Raw genomic sequence first — 16,280 nt, 5'->3', positions numbered from 1 at the left:
ATATTCAATAAATAATAATATATTAGATATTACCTACCCAAATACCTAATACCTACACAAATAAGGATATTTTACTATTTTTATGAAATAAGTGTAATATATTAATTATTGATAATAATTACCAAAAATAAATAATAATTAAAAAAACCGTACCATGTAATCGTACAACATTGTATATTAATGAGGAATAAATATTAATTAATGCACAATATTATGAATCTTTAAAACAAGTCCGTTATAATTTTATAATCAAACCTTTTTTGTAACTCATATATTTTGTTATACATTTATATTAAGCTTAGATATTGTACATAGGTACGTTATTATAATTTTTTTATTTAAACAGTTTATAATTTTAACTATCAACTAAGTGTATATGATAGTGAATTTTAAGGTAAACTTATGTTTGGAAATTATAATATTGTATATATTATTAACTATTTTATCCAATAACCTACTAATATTTAATTCAAATTATCAATAACTCCATTTTCAACACAATCAGTTACTTAAATAAAATGTAATTATTATATTATAGCTAGTATGTCATTTTTTACTACATATTATTATTATTTCGCTACGAATATTCTTATGAGCCTTAAGTCTTAAAACAATATTAACTATTAAGAGTAGGTATAGTAGGTTATAGTAGGTATTAGTGACTATAATAATTCGGAATATATAAATACATATAAGTTTCGAACTATTGAATTATATAAACATGATTAGATATTAAATGTTAATGTCTAATTAATACTAAATAATTGTGTACACATTTTATATTATTGGTAAAATAGTGATGTTATTAATATTCCGATGTGTTTATTCTGTATTTTTATGTTACGATGAGAACGCGCTTACTTGGCAGTACATGGTAGTTACCTACTCTTTAGTGAATATGATAGCTGTTGTTAGGAAGGCAGGATCCACGATTCACGAGTCAAGTTCGGTGGGGCTCAGTCTGGGTCAGTAGAGTGCCGGACTCGAATGTGTCATCAGGTCAATGTGCTATACATTAAAATCAAGACGTTATGATTTCAAAACTATCAAGAATTTCGGTAAATATTTACTATGATTTATTATACTAACAATATTATTATTTTTATGTGAAAATAATGTTACTAAATAATTAATTATAAACCAAATTATGAAAACAACGTACAATGTTAAACTGTAGATATTTAACTTTAAATTTTTTTTATTAAATATGGTTATGATGGAAAGAAGTTTTTATTTATTATTTTAAATTATAATTGTTCGTTTAAATGTTATTTTTTTTTTAATACCTAGGTATTAGGTATAACTAGGTATATTTAATTTACACTTTCATGAATTTTACGTTTTAATTGTATTATTGTTATTGTTTATACATGAATAATTATTGTTCTGATTAATATTGTTTTAAGTCTTGATTAAATTTTGCTTTTAAATATACATTACAATTTACGAGACTTAAACGCTTGAGCACAATATTAATATTATATGATTTTTAAATATTGTTATTAATTGTTTTTAAAACAACTTATTAAGTAAAAAATTAATGATAAACATAAGTTTTGTATAGATGTCAATACTCGTATTTATTTTCAATACTTATAAATATTAAAAATCGAAAATTAGATATTATTATATACGTTTATCATAGTAAAAAAACAATGCAAATTTAAATAACGCTGAATGCAAATAAAATATAATTTTAATATCATATCAAATACAACCTATACTCATTATGAAGATATATATTTATCACCTTACAACCATTTTTATTTTTCATGAGAAGACTAAATATCAACTACTTATTTAAGGGTTTTGAATGGATTCAATTTAAATTTTATCATTTAAAAAATCACCATAATATAGCATATGCATATAGGTAGGTATTAGGTATACATTTAATATTTATAAAATATATTATTGTAATTTACTTTTCAATTTTTAAAATAGTGTACAATAACTAAACTTGCTAAGCCTAATTTTATTCAATAGTAAGATAGTCGTAATTCTATAATACATAATACAAATTTAAAACAAGTACCTGAATATAAACACAAGACAATTGAAAACATGTTTTAATATAATTAATAAAAATGTAAGACTAAATAATGGCTACTTTTTTTATTTTCAGTTATACGTGTTATATACAAAATAAAAATAAATTTTATTTAAGTTTTATTTATTATTATTATAAATATAATTACTATATAGAACCCATATTATGGTAACTTTAAGATAAAGTTTAGTAGAATTCAATATAATCATATAAATAAGTTAGAGCTAACAATTGATTCAGCGTATAATTATATTATATATTTTATTTTATTATTATTCATTAATAATTTAAATATTTATATTGCGTGTAACAAGAAATATTTCAAAAAAGTTTTAAACAAAGTAAATGATTTATTGTATTCTTATTATATATATATAAACCATTATATTATAGGTAATACTATTATACACTTACACAGGTAATCATTTACAATGGTTAATAGAGTTTTATGTACTTATCTTTTGTTGATTTCCAAGTTACAAAATGAATTCAATTAAATGGTCTAATGTTTGCAAATTCACCTGATCAACCATAGATAAACTATATCGTTCCACAGATTAATGGAGATTGTTATGTGAATTCGTCAAGGTTTATTTGATCATTCTTCCTTTTGACAGATCAATAGTTATGTCTGCATTGATCAGTCGTATCAAATAAATTATCCAATTTTAGAATTAACTATAAAATTCAAATAAAATTGTATTATAGAATTTAATTTTATTATTAGGTACCGCATATATCAGTAGGTATATGTACCTACTAAGACTAAGAAAATAGTTTACTACCAGTTTATTTAAAAAATCCTCTAGCCTAGGTATTAAAAACGAATAAGTATTATATTTATTTTGATTAATTACTTCTAAAGTAATTTGAATAAAGTGTTTCAATTCGCAACTTATTAAACTTATTTAATTGACTGATAACAATTAAATATTAAATTAACACAAGATGATGAAGTAAAATAATATAAATATTATTACAGAACATTTGTTTTAAAATTATTTTTTAAGAAAAAATCTTTGTAAAATCATTATAAATCTAATTAAAACTAATACAATACACATATACAGTATTCTTTATCTATAGACAATTCTTTTTTTTTTTACAATCTTTATAGGCTATATTATAAATTAATCAACACCTACATAAAGGTACATTTTGTATTTCATAGTTAAAAGTTTAAATAAAAATACCTACTTATCCACAATGATCATAATGCATTAATTAATTTATCTTATGAAGTAAAGTAATTTATATATCATTAAATTTTGTTAATTTTATTTTAAAAAGTAGCGAACGCAAAACTTATTACTAACGGTACCATCTTCTTTTTGACCCAGTCTTGTGTGCATCGTGGTCACGTCGTCATGGTATAATGCTCAGTAGAAGATTTAATTATGCCAAGTAGTGACTTCTGATTCTTATTTTTCTCTTATTTAAAATAACTTCTCAATTTATTGGTATAGGTTTGGTGCTTAAAAAACAATTTTCTTTCCGCATATTTTTTTACTAAATTTATTTGTTTTCTATTTAATAAAAAAAGGAAAAGTAGGTTTCCAGATTAAATTGCTTACGAACAATGGAACTATATACCTAGCAAATATACATCAATATATGCTTGACCAACGATGACCAATGTACTTTTTTGTTAATATATCGCATATAAAGCCGTTATAGAAGCCGATAGGTATGTTCGTGCATTTCGATGTCAAATGACTGCTGAATCCGACACACTCAATAATAATATTACAAAAAATATATTTTTTTTTTGTACAGAAATTTGATACCTAGTCAATACATCATGCTCAATCATAATATATAGCCAATATAATGATTGATACATAAATTATGTGAAATGTCCATTTACAATATATTTTACATGATCATGTATAAAATAGGACACCATTAGAACATATTTGTTTGCACAATAGTACGGAATAAAGGTAATAGTCTATAGAATCGTTAGGTTTTGGAAATAGTGAAGATCTATGAGAAAAATTAATCTAAACTCTTAAGTAAATACGAATAGTTACCATATAGTTATAATCGTTTTTATCGTATTAAGTCAATATATGCGATATTCAAATTTTTAAGCAGGATAGAAATATGTTTGCGGGTTATCCTTACTATACTTAATTTAAGAACGGATGGATAAATTCATTGATTTTATAATTGTGTGCAAGTGTCTATATGTGTGTAGTTTTTTTAATGGTTGTTTTGTAAAACACTAAAAGCCTTAATACAGCTTCTCTCTATATTAGATGTATTGATTATTAATTTAAAGAAATTATTTTATGAATTTTTAAAAAATTATGGAAAAAATATGAAATGTACATATAAACACTATTACTGATTATACATTTATTTCAACATTAAATAATATGACCTTTTGTTTTTATGTAATTACGTTTCATTTTAAATATATTCATATAGCCTTATAAGTGTTTTATATTGTTGCTTATTTACAATAATTTAGACTCACAATTAGTTTATTGTTTTTCATTTTAGTTCATTTTCATCGCTACCTTTCTCATTTCGAGAACCATAGCTGTTGTACATCAACCACAAACATTTTCATCAACAGATTTGCCTACAGTTGATTCTGGGCAAGAACCTCCTGAAGGCTATTATGCTTTTATCGAAGCTCCGAGAATGGAACCGCCTCAAGTCCGTTCTCCGCCTTACTTTAAATCTAATAAATTGTGTCCAGGTAAAAATTATACACTTATTATTGTAATTATTTATAATTTAATTTTGGTTGTACCTGTAGCATGAACTGTACAATTCACATTTCAAACGATTATGTAGTCACGTATATCGTAAAAACAACTGCTTTTATAAAGTACCTATGTACGCTTAACCATTGTCGTGTATAAATAGTAACAAATAATAATACTAAATAAATCATGAAGTGACACTGTTTATATTATAATATAGGGGTCAACAAGAATCCATCAGCAAAAACATTGAATAATTTATGCGGAGACCTGAATAAAGCTTTTTTACCAGTGAATCCAATGAAACAAAACGTTTTAGGAACACCATACCCATTGTGAGTGCTAAGACAACCAAATTATACTTTATTTCTACATATGACCGCTGTTCATAATTTTCAACATAGATACATATAGAAAATAATAATAAAATCTTTTAGTGAGTTAATGAAGAACAAAACATTGGAATTCTTCAGCAGAACATTGCCAATACTTAAAGCGGACGAGACTATTCCAAAAGTAGCCAAATATGTGCCACCCGAATCGTATTACCATAGTAGTACAACCCAAAAATACTTACAGTAAGCCAATACAATATATAATATTCATAAAGATATTCTTATTTTATTGATCACGCTTCAAACGGATTTTTCTTTAGGAAAATAATAATAATCATAAATACGTTACGTAATTAATGTTTGGTCCTATTCTTAATTTGTTTAGTGGAAAACCTTTTAGGCGAAGAGCTAAGTATACTAATCCAGATTCTCTTGATGATGTAAACATGGAAGAAGACGAAGATATTCCTATAAATTCTCAAAATAGTACTAGACATTCAAGAAAATTTTGTGACACAAACGGAGGAGTGTAAGTTAAATTAAAATATTATGAGTATTAAAATGAGATTTATTTTAATTTTTAAGTATTAATATTACAGACAATAAAGTTATGGTTCAAAAATTTGTATATCATTTTAATAAAAATATTGACGAATCAAATGACGCATACAATATTAATAGAAAAAAGTAATAATAATAATAATAACAATAACGAAAAACGAAAATAGATATATCATAAATGCGAATATTTTATTAAAATCATTGATAAATGCAATGAATATATAAATATAAATATTATTATAACAATATAAGGTATAATAATAATTATATAATAAAATAAATTTGAATATACAACTAAATAAAACTAAATAAATAGGTAACTAAACTATTTTAACTTTTTATTATAATGAAAGAATCGTGAACATTATTAACTTTATACTTTAATTATGAATTAGCAAATAAAAAATTAAATATTAAATATGTATGATAAAAAAAAATAAAAAGATATATATTTAATTAGGTAGTTAAGTTTTAACTAGCAAATCATATTTTTTTCCAAGTTTCTTATACTAACATTTAAATACCTTAATATACATATTATTTTATCTATATTAAATTACTTTGGTAAAAATGATTACAAATCATATTTTATTAATATGTTTATTATGATCGCATATATTTATATGACTATGGTCTACATACGTAGCATAACCATTATCTAGTTCGGTTAGAATAACTTATATAGTAATATAATAAAGTTTTTAGTTCGATGATTCAAAACAACACTATATATTTTACAAAATTACGTCATATTTTTAGAATAATGTAGACATTGTTAAAAATGTAGTGTAGTGAAGTGTATAGTGAAGTGTGTCCTAATTCCTTCTAATTTAATATAGAAAATTTGTAATTTGAAATTAGTATTACTGTATTGAACTATTATTAAAAAATGATCACTTTAAAATTGTTACCTAGTTATAACTAATTATTTTAGGATATCTTTAAGTAGGTAACTTAGAAAGTTAAAAGAAAATTGTTATGGTAAATACTGAACTTAATTTAGGAGGAAGTATATTAATTGTATAAAAAAGAAATTAAATGTTTGTATTTTCCATTAAAAATGTATACAATTTTCATACTACTTTAATACTTCAGATTTTGCATGCTGTATAAAGTAATACAAGGACAAGCACTGTCCGGACTTATGGCTCAACGACGAACTGAACAATTAGAATATAGAACACGTGACCCAGCTCATGCTACTGGTAGTGTTATGGATGGGCCACCCACTCCTTGTCCGGCTAAAGTAGAATATGCTACACCAGTATTTGCTCGGAACTACCAGGGCATGTGGCGATATGTAGTGCAAATTCCATATGAAGGATATTTCACCCAAACTGTTGAGGTGACAAAGTGCACGTATGTACATTTGTCAACATACCTATTTAAAACTATTTATAGATATTTCTAAAAACAAGACGTTTTTTTAAAAAAAACCCATCTCATTAAAATATATTTCTATAAAGTTCAATAAATGTATTAAATAATATTATAAGTACACATATAAATATATGAATTAATAAGTAAATGTTAACTAATAAATATGATTTCTACTTAGTCAAACCAAATGTCATTACATAGAGGGTGGATGTCTGTCATCACCGAGATGGGTGAGTTTGTTGGTTGCAGAGGTTTATTATCCAGACACGTATTTACCGTCAGTTTCTAACAATCGAAGATTACCTGTACCACCACAACAACAAGGTATGTATAAAACACAGTCGCAAGGTGATGAACCACCTTCGGTACAAGATTTTCAAAACTACCAGCAATATTTACATAAACGTGCTACTCAAGGTCCTGCTGATCCTTTACCCTCTCAATCATCAACTTCGACATCGAAGAAAAAGCACCACTGTGATGGTGTGGACGAACTCGGATGTTTTCAAGTAAGTATTTTGATAAATTATGAATATCGGCTATTTTATTTTATTTTTACATTTAACTATTTTTAATTTAAATAAATATAATTTTATTTTAGTTGTATTAATTGTCATAAAACTAAATTTTGGTAAATTATTATTAAAAAAAAAAAAAAATTATTTTAGGTATATTTAAACACGGAAATATATATTTAACTAAATAGATAAAATAATATAAAATATTAGTAATTTAAAAATGCATTTTTTTAGGTGAGACTTTACTATGACTGGTTTTTAATTCCTGGTAGTTGCAAATGCTGGAGACCAGATTATTTTTCAAGATATGTAAAAAGAAAATCAACATCGCCTGAACTATAAGTGTTTTTATTTAAATAATATATATGTAAATATGAATTTATCTATTAATTTATTGTAGAAAATATAATTAATATTGTCTCGTAAATTATTTAAGACTCAATAGAAGTATATAAATAGTTTATAAACAGGACGATTAACTAAAGACACCCACTTTTTATTTAGTAATGAAGTTGTTTAAAATCTGATTTTTTAAACACATCCGGAGACCATATTTTCAAAACAAATTGTATCACTTAAAGATGGTTCTGTATCTATATATTTCTATAAACTTCTGTTTTTAAAATGAAAACCCCCACTTGTGTGTTAATAACCGGGCAGATTTTTATAAAAAAAAATTATAATCTAAACCAAAATTCAAATGAGAAGTTTCTATGCTCGGGTGCCAAATCTCTTATTTAATTTATTTCGTAAATAGTTCCGATTGTTGGCACCTGAACTATAGACACAATCTATTATACATAAATAACATTTAAAAACGCATTCAAATTTTGATACATTAAAAATGTTTAAAAAATATGCTCAATAATTTACAGAAAATAATTGAAATTCCAATTTAAAAAAATATAAGTTTGTATTGACACAGGACCATCCATAAGTGGTTCAAAAATCTTAAATATTAAAACATATGGCTTTAAAATGTACCTATTTAAAAATTCTAAAAATCAGATTTTGAATAATTATATTATTAAAGGGAAAAAGGAAACAAGAGTCCTCGTTGAATCATCCTGTATGTGAGCAGATTCCTTTAAAATCGAATTGTATAAATTTCATAAATAACAAATATGAGATTTTAAAAACTCTTGAATCAAATTTTCATTTAAGGATTTTTAAAATCCAGTCCATATTTTGACTTTGATTTTTTAAATTTCAATGATTTTAAACGATGCTCAATTTTGGACATATAAAGTAATTACCTAAATATTGAATTTTGTATCCTTATACTTACAAGGATATTATTTTTTTTTTTTTTGAGGGGGGGACTGACATTATTTAAAAATAGATATATTTAGAAAACCAAAGACAACTCCCTCCATCATCAGAAAATTACATTTTAAAAAATAGCATACTCGAATCCCTCCGATCACTGAATAATAATATATTGTATATTTTTTAGGTAGGTATACGCATTTGTAGAATGTATAGCCGTATAGGATTACTGTAAATTATAAAATAAATAAATCGTCCTTTAGAGTATGTAATTTTTCTTAATTTTAATTTTAAATATCATATAAATTACAATCATAAAAAATAAAGTCATTTCAAATTTTCAACAGTTACCTATATAAAATGTCCTCAGATATACATATCTCTTATTGTTTTTTATAGGTACTATATTTTATTATTTATCAATTTTTCTGGCTATACTTATCACTTAAACACTACGAAAGTCTGAGCATGCTTTATTTACTAACATTTTTATTATTATTACTATTTATATTATATTATTGTATAATATTATTTATGTTCAAATTATGACAGCTGATAATTAACAGTTCATTATCAACAAAAATCATTATTAAATAAATATGACATAATACAAATGCAAAAAATGTATGCAATAAATATATTTAGTATATAATGGCTGAAATCTGAATAATTTTTTATGTTAATAAAGTAATCATTTCGCTTTAAATAATACTTTATTTAAATGTATACTATATTATTTATTATTATATCGAAATACACCAAAATCTCTTATAAGATAAATAAGATAATTAAAATATTTACAACCTATATTGATAAATTATAAACGAAAATCAGAAAATGCCTAATACAATTAAGTAACTAAAATAGTATAATATTATTATTGCATTTTAAAGCAATATTATTTATAAGAGAAACCCAACATTAAATTAATTTAAAATATTAGTTTTTAAAAAAAAAATTTCAAATTGTATAATGTTTTATAATAAAATTATAAATTTAATATTGTGATGTGGACTTAAAATCCATAATAAATGAAGTACCTATTTATTATTTATATACAAAATTGAATTGTTAAATAATATATTCACCAAAATAAATCGATGTGATTAATTTATGTAATATAAGTAATTTGAATACGTATACATTGTTATTTGTTGGTTCTTTATTTTAACAATAATTTAACATTTTCCAAAAAAAATTTTTTTTTAATTTTACCTACATAAAATATGTACCGAATTATTTTTATAACGGATAGATTTTATGAATACTGATTTTAACTAGTTATATACAGTTTGTTTTTAATAATTTTCTCTTTGTAAATATATATATATATATATTGTGTGTGATAATTATACGACTTTTTTCTATTAATATTTGTATAATAATATGTTTTAAACTATTTATGTAGTTATCACCATGGGTAGGTACCATATAATGTTTAGCAGCCGTCGAAAATAATAGGGCGTAGGTACATGGTTGTAAAAAAAAATATATGTATATGACGCTTATGTAATTTCAATGACGGTTAAATAGCAAGGTTTTTTTTTATTACATGAATAATGCATTAAGGAAATATAATTTGAACGTGTATGAACATTATTGGACATATTATTCAAACTATTATGGTTGTCGTGTCTTCTTGACTTGTGTATATATTGTCGCAATTGCATACCTACGGTTATAGGTGAACTGTAAAAATACCTTTTACTCTATATTATATTTATAAAATTATCTATAGTAGTATAGTATAATATATATATATTATATATATATTTATACTATATACCAGATACTTACATATATGTATATATATATTGTTGGAATTGATAGTTATTATAGTACACTGAGTAAGGGATCCTGCAGTAGGCTTTCGTGATATTATATTATATACCATGAAGTATAAAGGTTAGGCAAAGCTAAATATAATAATAAGTTACCAATCATATAATATTCAATATTCATATACCAATCCTATTCAGTATTTACTATATTATGTGAAGATCATCTATAACTAACCACGTACTACATAATTTTATGTATTTTTTTATTGTTGATTATGAATGCGTATTTTGAAATAAATAAACTAATTAATACTGCATTTTATGGCAATAATAAAGGTTCAATTATAAATATACAACATTTTGCTTCGAAAATAAAATAATTACGGTTAAATATTTTATTGCAAGTCCAAAACTAACGTATAATAAGAATGAATGTTAAGTAAATTCCGTTTTGATTTTTATCTCGAATAAAAATATTTTTAATAAACTATAGTAACATACACATTCTTTCCCACCCATTTATAGTTAATATATTCCAACACTAAAATATTATCTATATTAACTCCGATCAAATAATATATTGTTACACAATACACTATACAGACGTTATTGTCTTGGAAAACATTACATTCACTGTTCACGGGATAACGAATGAGGTAGGTACTAATACATCTTTTATATCGATATCAGATATGATTACATTTTCTTGTTTAATAATTATATTAGTTACAGTCGTCACAGAACCTAGATCTGTTCAACTGTGTTTATGTGTTTATTATGACTATTTTAGTGGAATTTTGTAGGAATATAATAAATATTTGTAAAATAACTAGCATTCGTGTTCTAACTCTGCAGATACAATCTCTACGATACTTATTACTTATTAATATACAGTTCAAAGATATTTGTGAGTGCAAAGGCAATTTTAAATTTGTTATTAAAGTTTTTTTCACAAAATATATAATATATATTATATTATTAATATTATTATGTACCTTTAGTCGTATAGTAAAATGATAATGACTTATACCTTTAACTAATATTTCATTTTATTTATAACAACAGTAACAGGTTTTTTATTCTCACTAACATTTTAAGAGATTCTCAATTATCGAAAAATAAACTATATATAATTTCATCTAATTAAATGGGTTGGGAAGAGATTTCGAATTTTCAATCAAATAATAGCTCAAGTAATAAAGGTTAAATTATAACGAAAAAAATAACAACGAGTTCAAATTGTACAATAGATAATAGTACCTATAATTAGCGGGGATGGTATGAATGTTTGGGGTTATAAAACACAAACCGATATGCTTTTTAAACAAGCTATCAATATCCACGGTGGATTATGTTTTATTAATAATAATCAGTGTAACAAATTGTCTAAAGATTAAAAGCCTATTTTTATTTCGACACCAATTTATATATTTCAGTAGAATAAAAAAACTTCATAATTATTGAACCGACAAAACGAAACGTTTAACAATGATTCTGAAAAAAAAATAGTATTCATGACATTTAACTTTTACCACTTTTTTACAACTCAAACCTACTGTTTATTCCATAAAATGTTTTGTATATCTATATATTCTTTTGTATTATTGTCAATTAGTTAATATATACATATATAATTTAATTACTAACTTTCTAATTTAAACTGAACTCATTGTATATAATATATATATAAAAAAAAAGCGGGCAAGTGAGTACCGCTCTGCTGTACATTAGGTGCCGTATGGATCATTATTATATATTATAGGAGTGTTAAATTTGAATCCAATGATAGTTATCATTGTATACGAAAAACGATTCTGAACGAAGATGATTTGTCAGCCTAGGATATAATTTCTAGTGGTTGGTGAAAAAGGTGGTTTATGTTTTAATGGCCTGAATACAACAAAATTTAAGTTCTTTTATAATAATTGTAAGTTAAACTTATGAAAAACCTTGTATTAAATTTTCAACTCTTAGCTACTTATACAAAAATTTTTATGAAATATACCTACAAAATAATTTGCAAATATTCATGGTTTTGACGAATTGTTGTCAATATTTGAACTTCAAATGCTAATAAAAAAAAATTGCGCCTATGTATTCTTATAATTTTTTAATCACTATAATAATAACTTATGAGGAACTTCGCATTAAATTTTCAAGTATTTTGATAGGGCCAAAAAGATTTTATCGACACCAAAAAACAATTTTCAGAAAAATTGAAAATTTCAGTTGTCTATAAATAGCTCAAAAAAAGTCAAAATATTTTGAAAATTAAATCACGTAAAGAAAACGCTAATCTTAATAACTGGTAAAATTTTCAAGTATCTACGACTTATACTTTTTGAATAATAACAAATATTTAAAATCGTTTGAGGATAAATCGTTATCGTTACGCGATTTCGTTAAAATTTAAAATTCAAACGCACTTAAAATTTTTCCTATAATGATGCTTCGAGTTTTCTCTATAGATACTTGAAGGTAAACTTATGGAAAATTTAGTGTTGTATTTTTAATCCTTAGTTATAAACACAAAAAATTTTATGATTTTTCAACTTCAAATAATTTGCAAATATTCATGCTTTTGACGAATTGTTGTCAATATTTGAACTTCAAATGCTAATAAAAAAAAATTGTGCCTATGTATTCTTATAATTTTTTAATCACTATAATAATAACTTATGAGGAACTTTGCATTAAATTTTCAAGTATTTTGATAGGGCCAAAAAGATTTTATCGACACATAAAAAAACAATTTTCAGAAAAATTGAAAATTTCAGTTGTCTATAAATAGCTCAAAAAAGTCAAAATATTTTGAAAATTAATCACGTAAAGAAAACGCTAATCTTATAATAACTGGTAAAATTTTCAAGTATCTACGACTTATACTTTTTGAATAATAACAAATATTTAAAATCGTTTGAGGATAAATCGTTATCGTTACGCGATTTCGTTAAAATTTAAAATTCAAACGCACTTAAAATTTTTCCTATAATGATGCTTCGAGTTTTCTCTATAGATACTTGAAGGTAAACTTATGGAAAACTTAGTGTTGTATTTTTAATCCTTAGTTATAAACACAAAAAATTTTATGATTTTTCAACTTCAAATAATTTGCAAATATTCATGCTTTTGACGAATTTTCGTCAAAATTTGAATTATAAACTCTTATAAAAAAAAATTGTGACTAACGATTTTTAATTTTTTTTAGCTACAATAAAAACAACTCATAAGGAACCTTGTATTAAATTTTCAAAACTTTTTGGTCATCCAAAAATTTTTTATCGACATTTTAAAAAAAATTTCTCAAAAAAATCGAAAATTTCAGTGGTCTATAAATAACTCAAAAAAAGTCAAAATTTTTTGAAAATTTAACTGTATACAGATACTACTGACATTAACATTTGGTGAAAATTTCAAGTATTTTCAGTGATTAGTTTTTGAATTACAACCATAAAAAAAAATCGATTTGGTCGAAAACTGGTTTTGCGTAAAAATTGCCGTTTTTCCGTCATTTTTTTTTTGTTTTTCTCGATTTTTTTGAAAACTGTTGGAAAATGTTAACTTTTTACCTCTATAATGCACCAAGGATATTCACTTTTACATCGGAAACCACCCCCATAGTTTGAAATTGGAGCATTATTTCGACTAGTTATACTTTACACAGACACAAAAAAAAAATACACTTCATTGTAAAATCAATACATTCATCACTTCGTTCAGAATCTAAAATCTATAAATAAATGTACAAAGTACAATTTACAACATTTTTAAATTGATGAATTGCTAAAAATCTTTAATATTGGCCTAACCTATTTAGAGAAGCAATATTTATATTTAATCTAGATTCTAGGTGATTATGTATACATGCATATTATTTATTCAATTAATTAGTCAACTATAATAGCTATATCACATTAGCTATAGTATATTTGTATATCATACCTATAATTCGCATTCTTCCGTATTTTTCTATAGACTTAATGAATTATTTGTTATCCTATTTCTTTTTTTTGAAAAAATCTGGTGCTAACTAATTGTATCTCGTACTTTAACCATAGCTAAGAAAATTTCCTTATCGTTAGATATTTTTTCATCAAGTACTAACAATTTTAAATTCAATGTTTTGTTAATTTTAAGAAATAGTGATTTAATAATAATCATATATTTTTAATAATAGGTACATGTATTATTTAATTATCGTTGTAGACTTATAGTACTTTAGTACTGTTGTATTATATGTAATTATTTAAATTCTTTAATTGGATATTTACTTTAATTATAATATAAATGACTTAGGTCCCTTAAGCTGTTTATAAATGAATAAATAAACGTACAATTACCCGCAAGAACAATTAAATCAATACGTTTGGGGGTTCATTACCCACAATTCTGTAACTTATAAATGTATTTATTAATTTCGCTATTAATAGCCATTAAATAAATAATAATATATTATAGACTCTTAAGTTAGTATAATTCTATAATTATTATATTATCTATGTTTCTTATTGTTAATTGAAAGGATATTAATCCTATTATTCCAGTTGTTATTTCTATCGTTAATAAATTATTATTTAATTAAGTAATTTAATTAGGTACCAAGGTAAATACTAATAACTAATTATAAATAAAACAATTAATTTATTCATTAATAACTTTGTAATATGTACAAAGACTGAAAGACAAACGGTGTTTTAATCAATAACCATAATTCATAATTTTTTTTTAAATATTATACTACCTATTCAATTTCATATAGATACAGTCATATAGAAATTCAATTCTTCAGCCGATATACTTTAATATATTATCATTAAAAATGAGCAGTAAAAAGTTAAATAATATAAAACCATAGATCATATTAACTACATAGTTTACACATATTGATATAATATTATAATATAGTGCATAATATTATCTATACACGTAGTTAGTAGATTATGAATCTATATATTATATAATCTATATTGGTCTCATCCAACATCGCTTAATCATACTTTTAAAATTAGACTACAGTTCCATTATTTTCAGCACAGCTTCTTAGACCAACTAGAAAAGAATGAATAAACTTCAAACTTTGTATACTCAGCTTCAGAATCATAATGGGGTATGTTAGATCTACTCCTGATCCGCGGCTACCGAAGTTGAGATCACTTGTCTTCCATTTAATATCAGATGCAGATGAATTGCAAAATTCATTTTAAAATAGTTAGCTCAATCAAATCATTATATTTTCGATACGTACTTATTATTCATTTTTTTTAATTAGCGATAAGTATAATACTCCCAAATCAATGCTCGTCCTTTTAATCGCGCACAGCTAAGTGCCAATTCTTTATATTCAATTTTCACCAAAACGTTATAAAATCAAATTAATTCTAATTTTACGAGCAGCCTTACAACTTTCTCCTAAATACCCTACTCATTCAAATTCAAAACCAGTTTTACTATAGGACAGGAGGTACTTACTCAATACCTACCTTTTTTTTTGGAACCTTTTTTTTACAAATTTTAATTTTTCCAGGGTTAATGCTTATCTTTATAATTTTAGTAATATCGAGAATCACAACTCACTATGTAACATACATTTAATATGAATACTTCTGTAAGACTTTTAATTAGCATCACAGCAACCTTCACATGATTATTGATTAAAATTTTTAATTTTA

The 16,280-nt window shown here is 23.8% G+C and overlaps 1 protein-coding gene across 2 annotated transcripts; it reads left to right on the top strand.

The window, feature by feature from the left end:
- Positions 1-777: 777 nt before the first annotated feature.
- Positions 778-8,092, top strand: LOC114119106 (uncharacterized). 2 transcript variants are annotated; one of them, XM_027980579.2, is made up of 9 exons: positions 780-1,058; positions 4,559-4,760; positions 4,988-5,102; positions 5,205-5,345; positions 5,488-5,631; positions 6,759-7,022; positions 7,222-7,367; positions 7,461-7,552; positions 7,796-8,092. In XM_027980579.2, the coding sequence occupies exons 1-9, from the start codon at positions 1,032-1,034 to the stop codon at positions 7,901-7,903; spliced, it is 1,239 nt and encodes a 412-aa protein (XP_027836380.1). In that variant the 5' UTR covers positions 780-1,031; the 3' UTR covers positions 7,904-8,092. The 2 variants fall into 2 exon arrangements, with proteins under 2 accessions (XP_027836379.1, XP_027836380.1); XM_027980578.2 differs by having other exon boundaries at positions 778-1,058; positions 7,222-7,552.
- Positions 8,093-16,280: the final 8,188 nt, after the last annotated feature.

The sequence above is a fragment of the Aphis gossypii genome, chromosome 2 (assembly GCF_020184175.1).
Source record: "Aphis gossypii isolate Hap1 chromosome 2, ASM2018417v2, whole genome shotgun sequence".
Taxonomy (NCBI): Eukaryota; Metazoa; Arthropoda; class Insecta; order Hemiptera; family Aphididae; genus Aphis; species Aphis gossypii.
This window is presented reverse-complemented; position numbering and strand designations above follow the sequence as displayed.

Bases quoted from the DNA above. Each gene is read 5' to 3' on its own strand.
- LOC114119106 (XM_027980578.2), top strand. From the start codon at position 1,032: ATGATTTCAAAACTATCAAGAATTTCG. The intron at 7,023-7,221 runs GTATGTACATTT...ATTTCTACTTAG, and splicing joins GTTGAGGTGACAAAGTGCAC to TCAAACCAAATGTCATTACA. The intron at 7,553-7,795 runs GTAAGTATTTTG...GCATTTTTTTAG, and splicing joins ACGAACTCGGATGTTTTCAA to GTGAGACTTTACTATGACTG.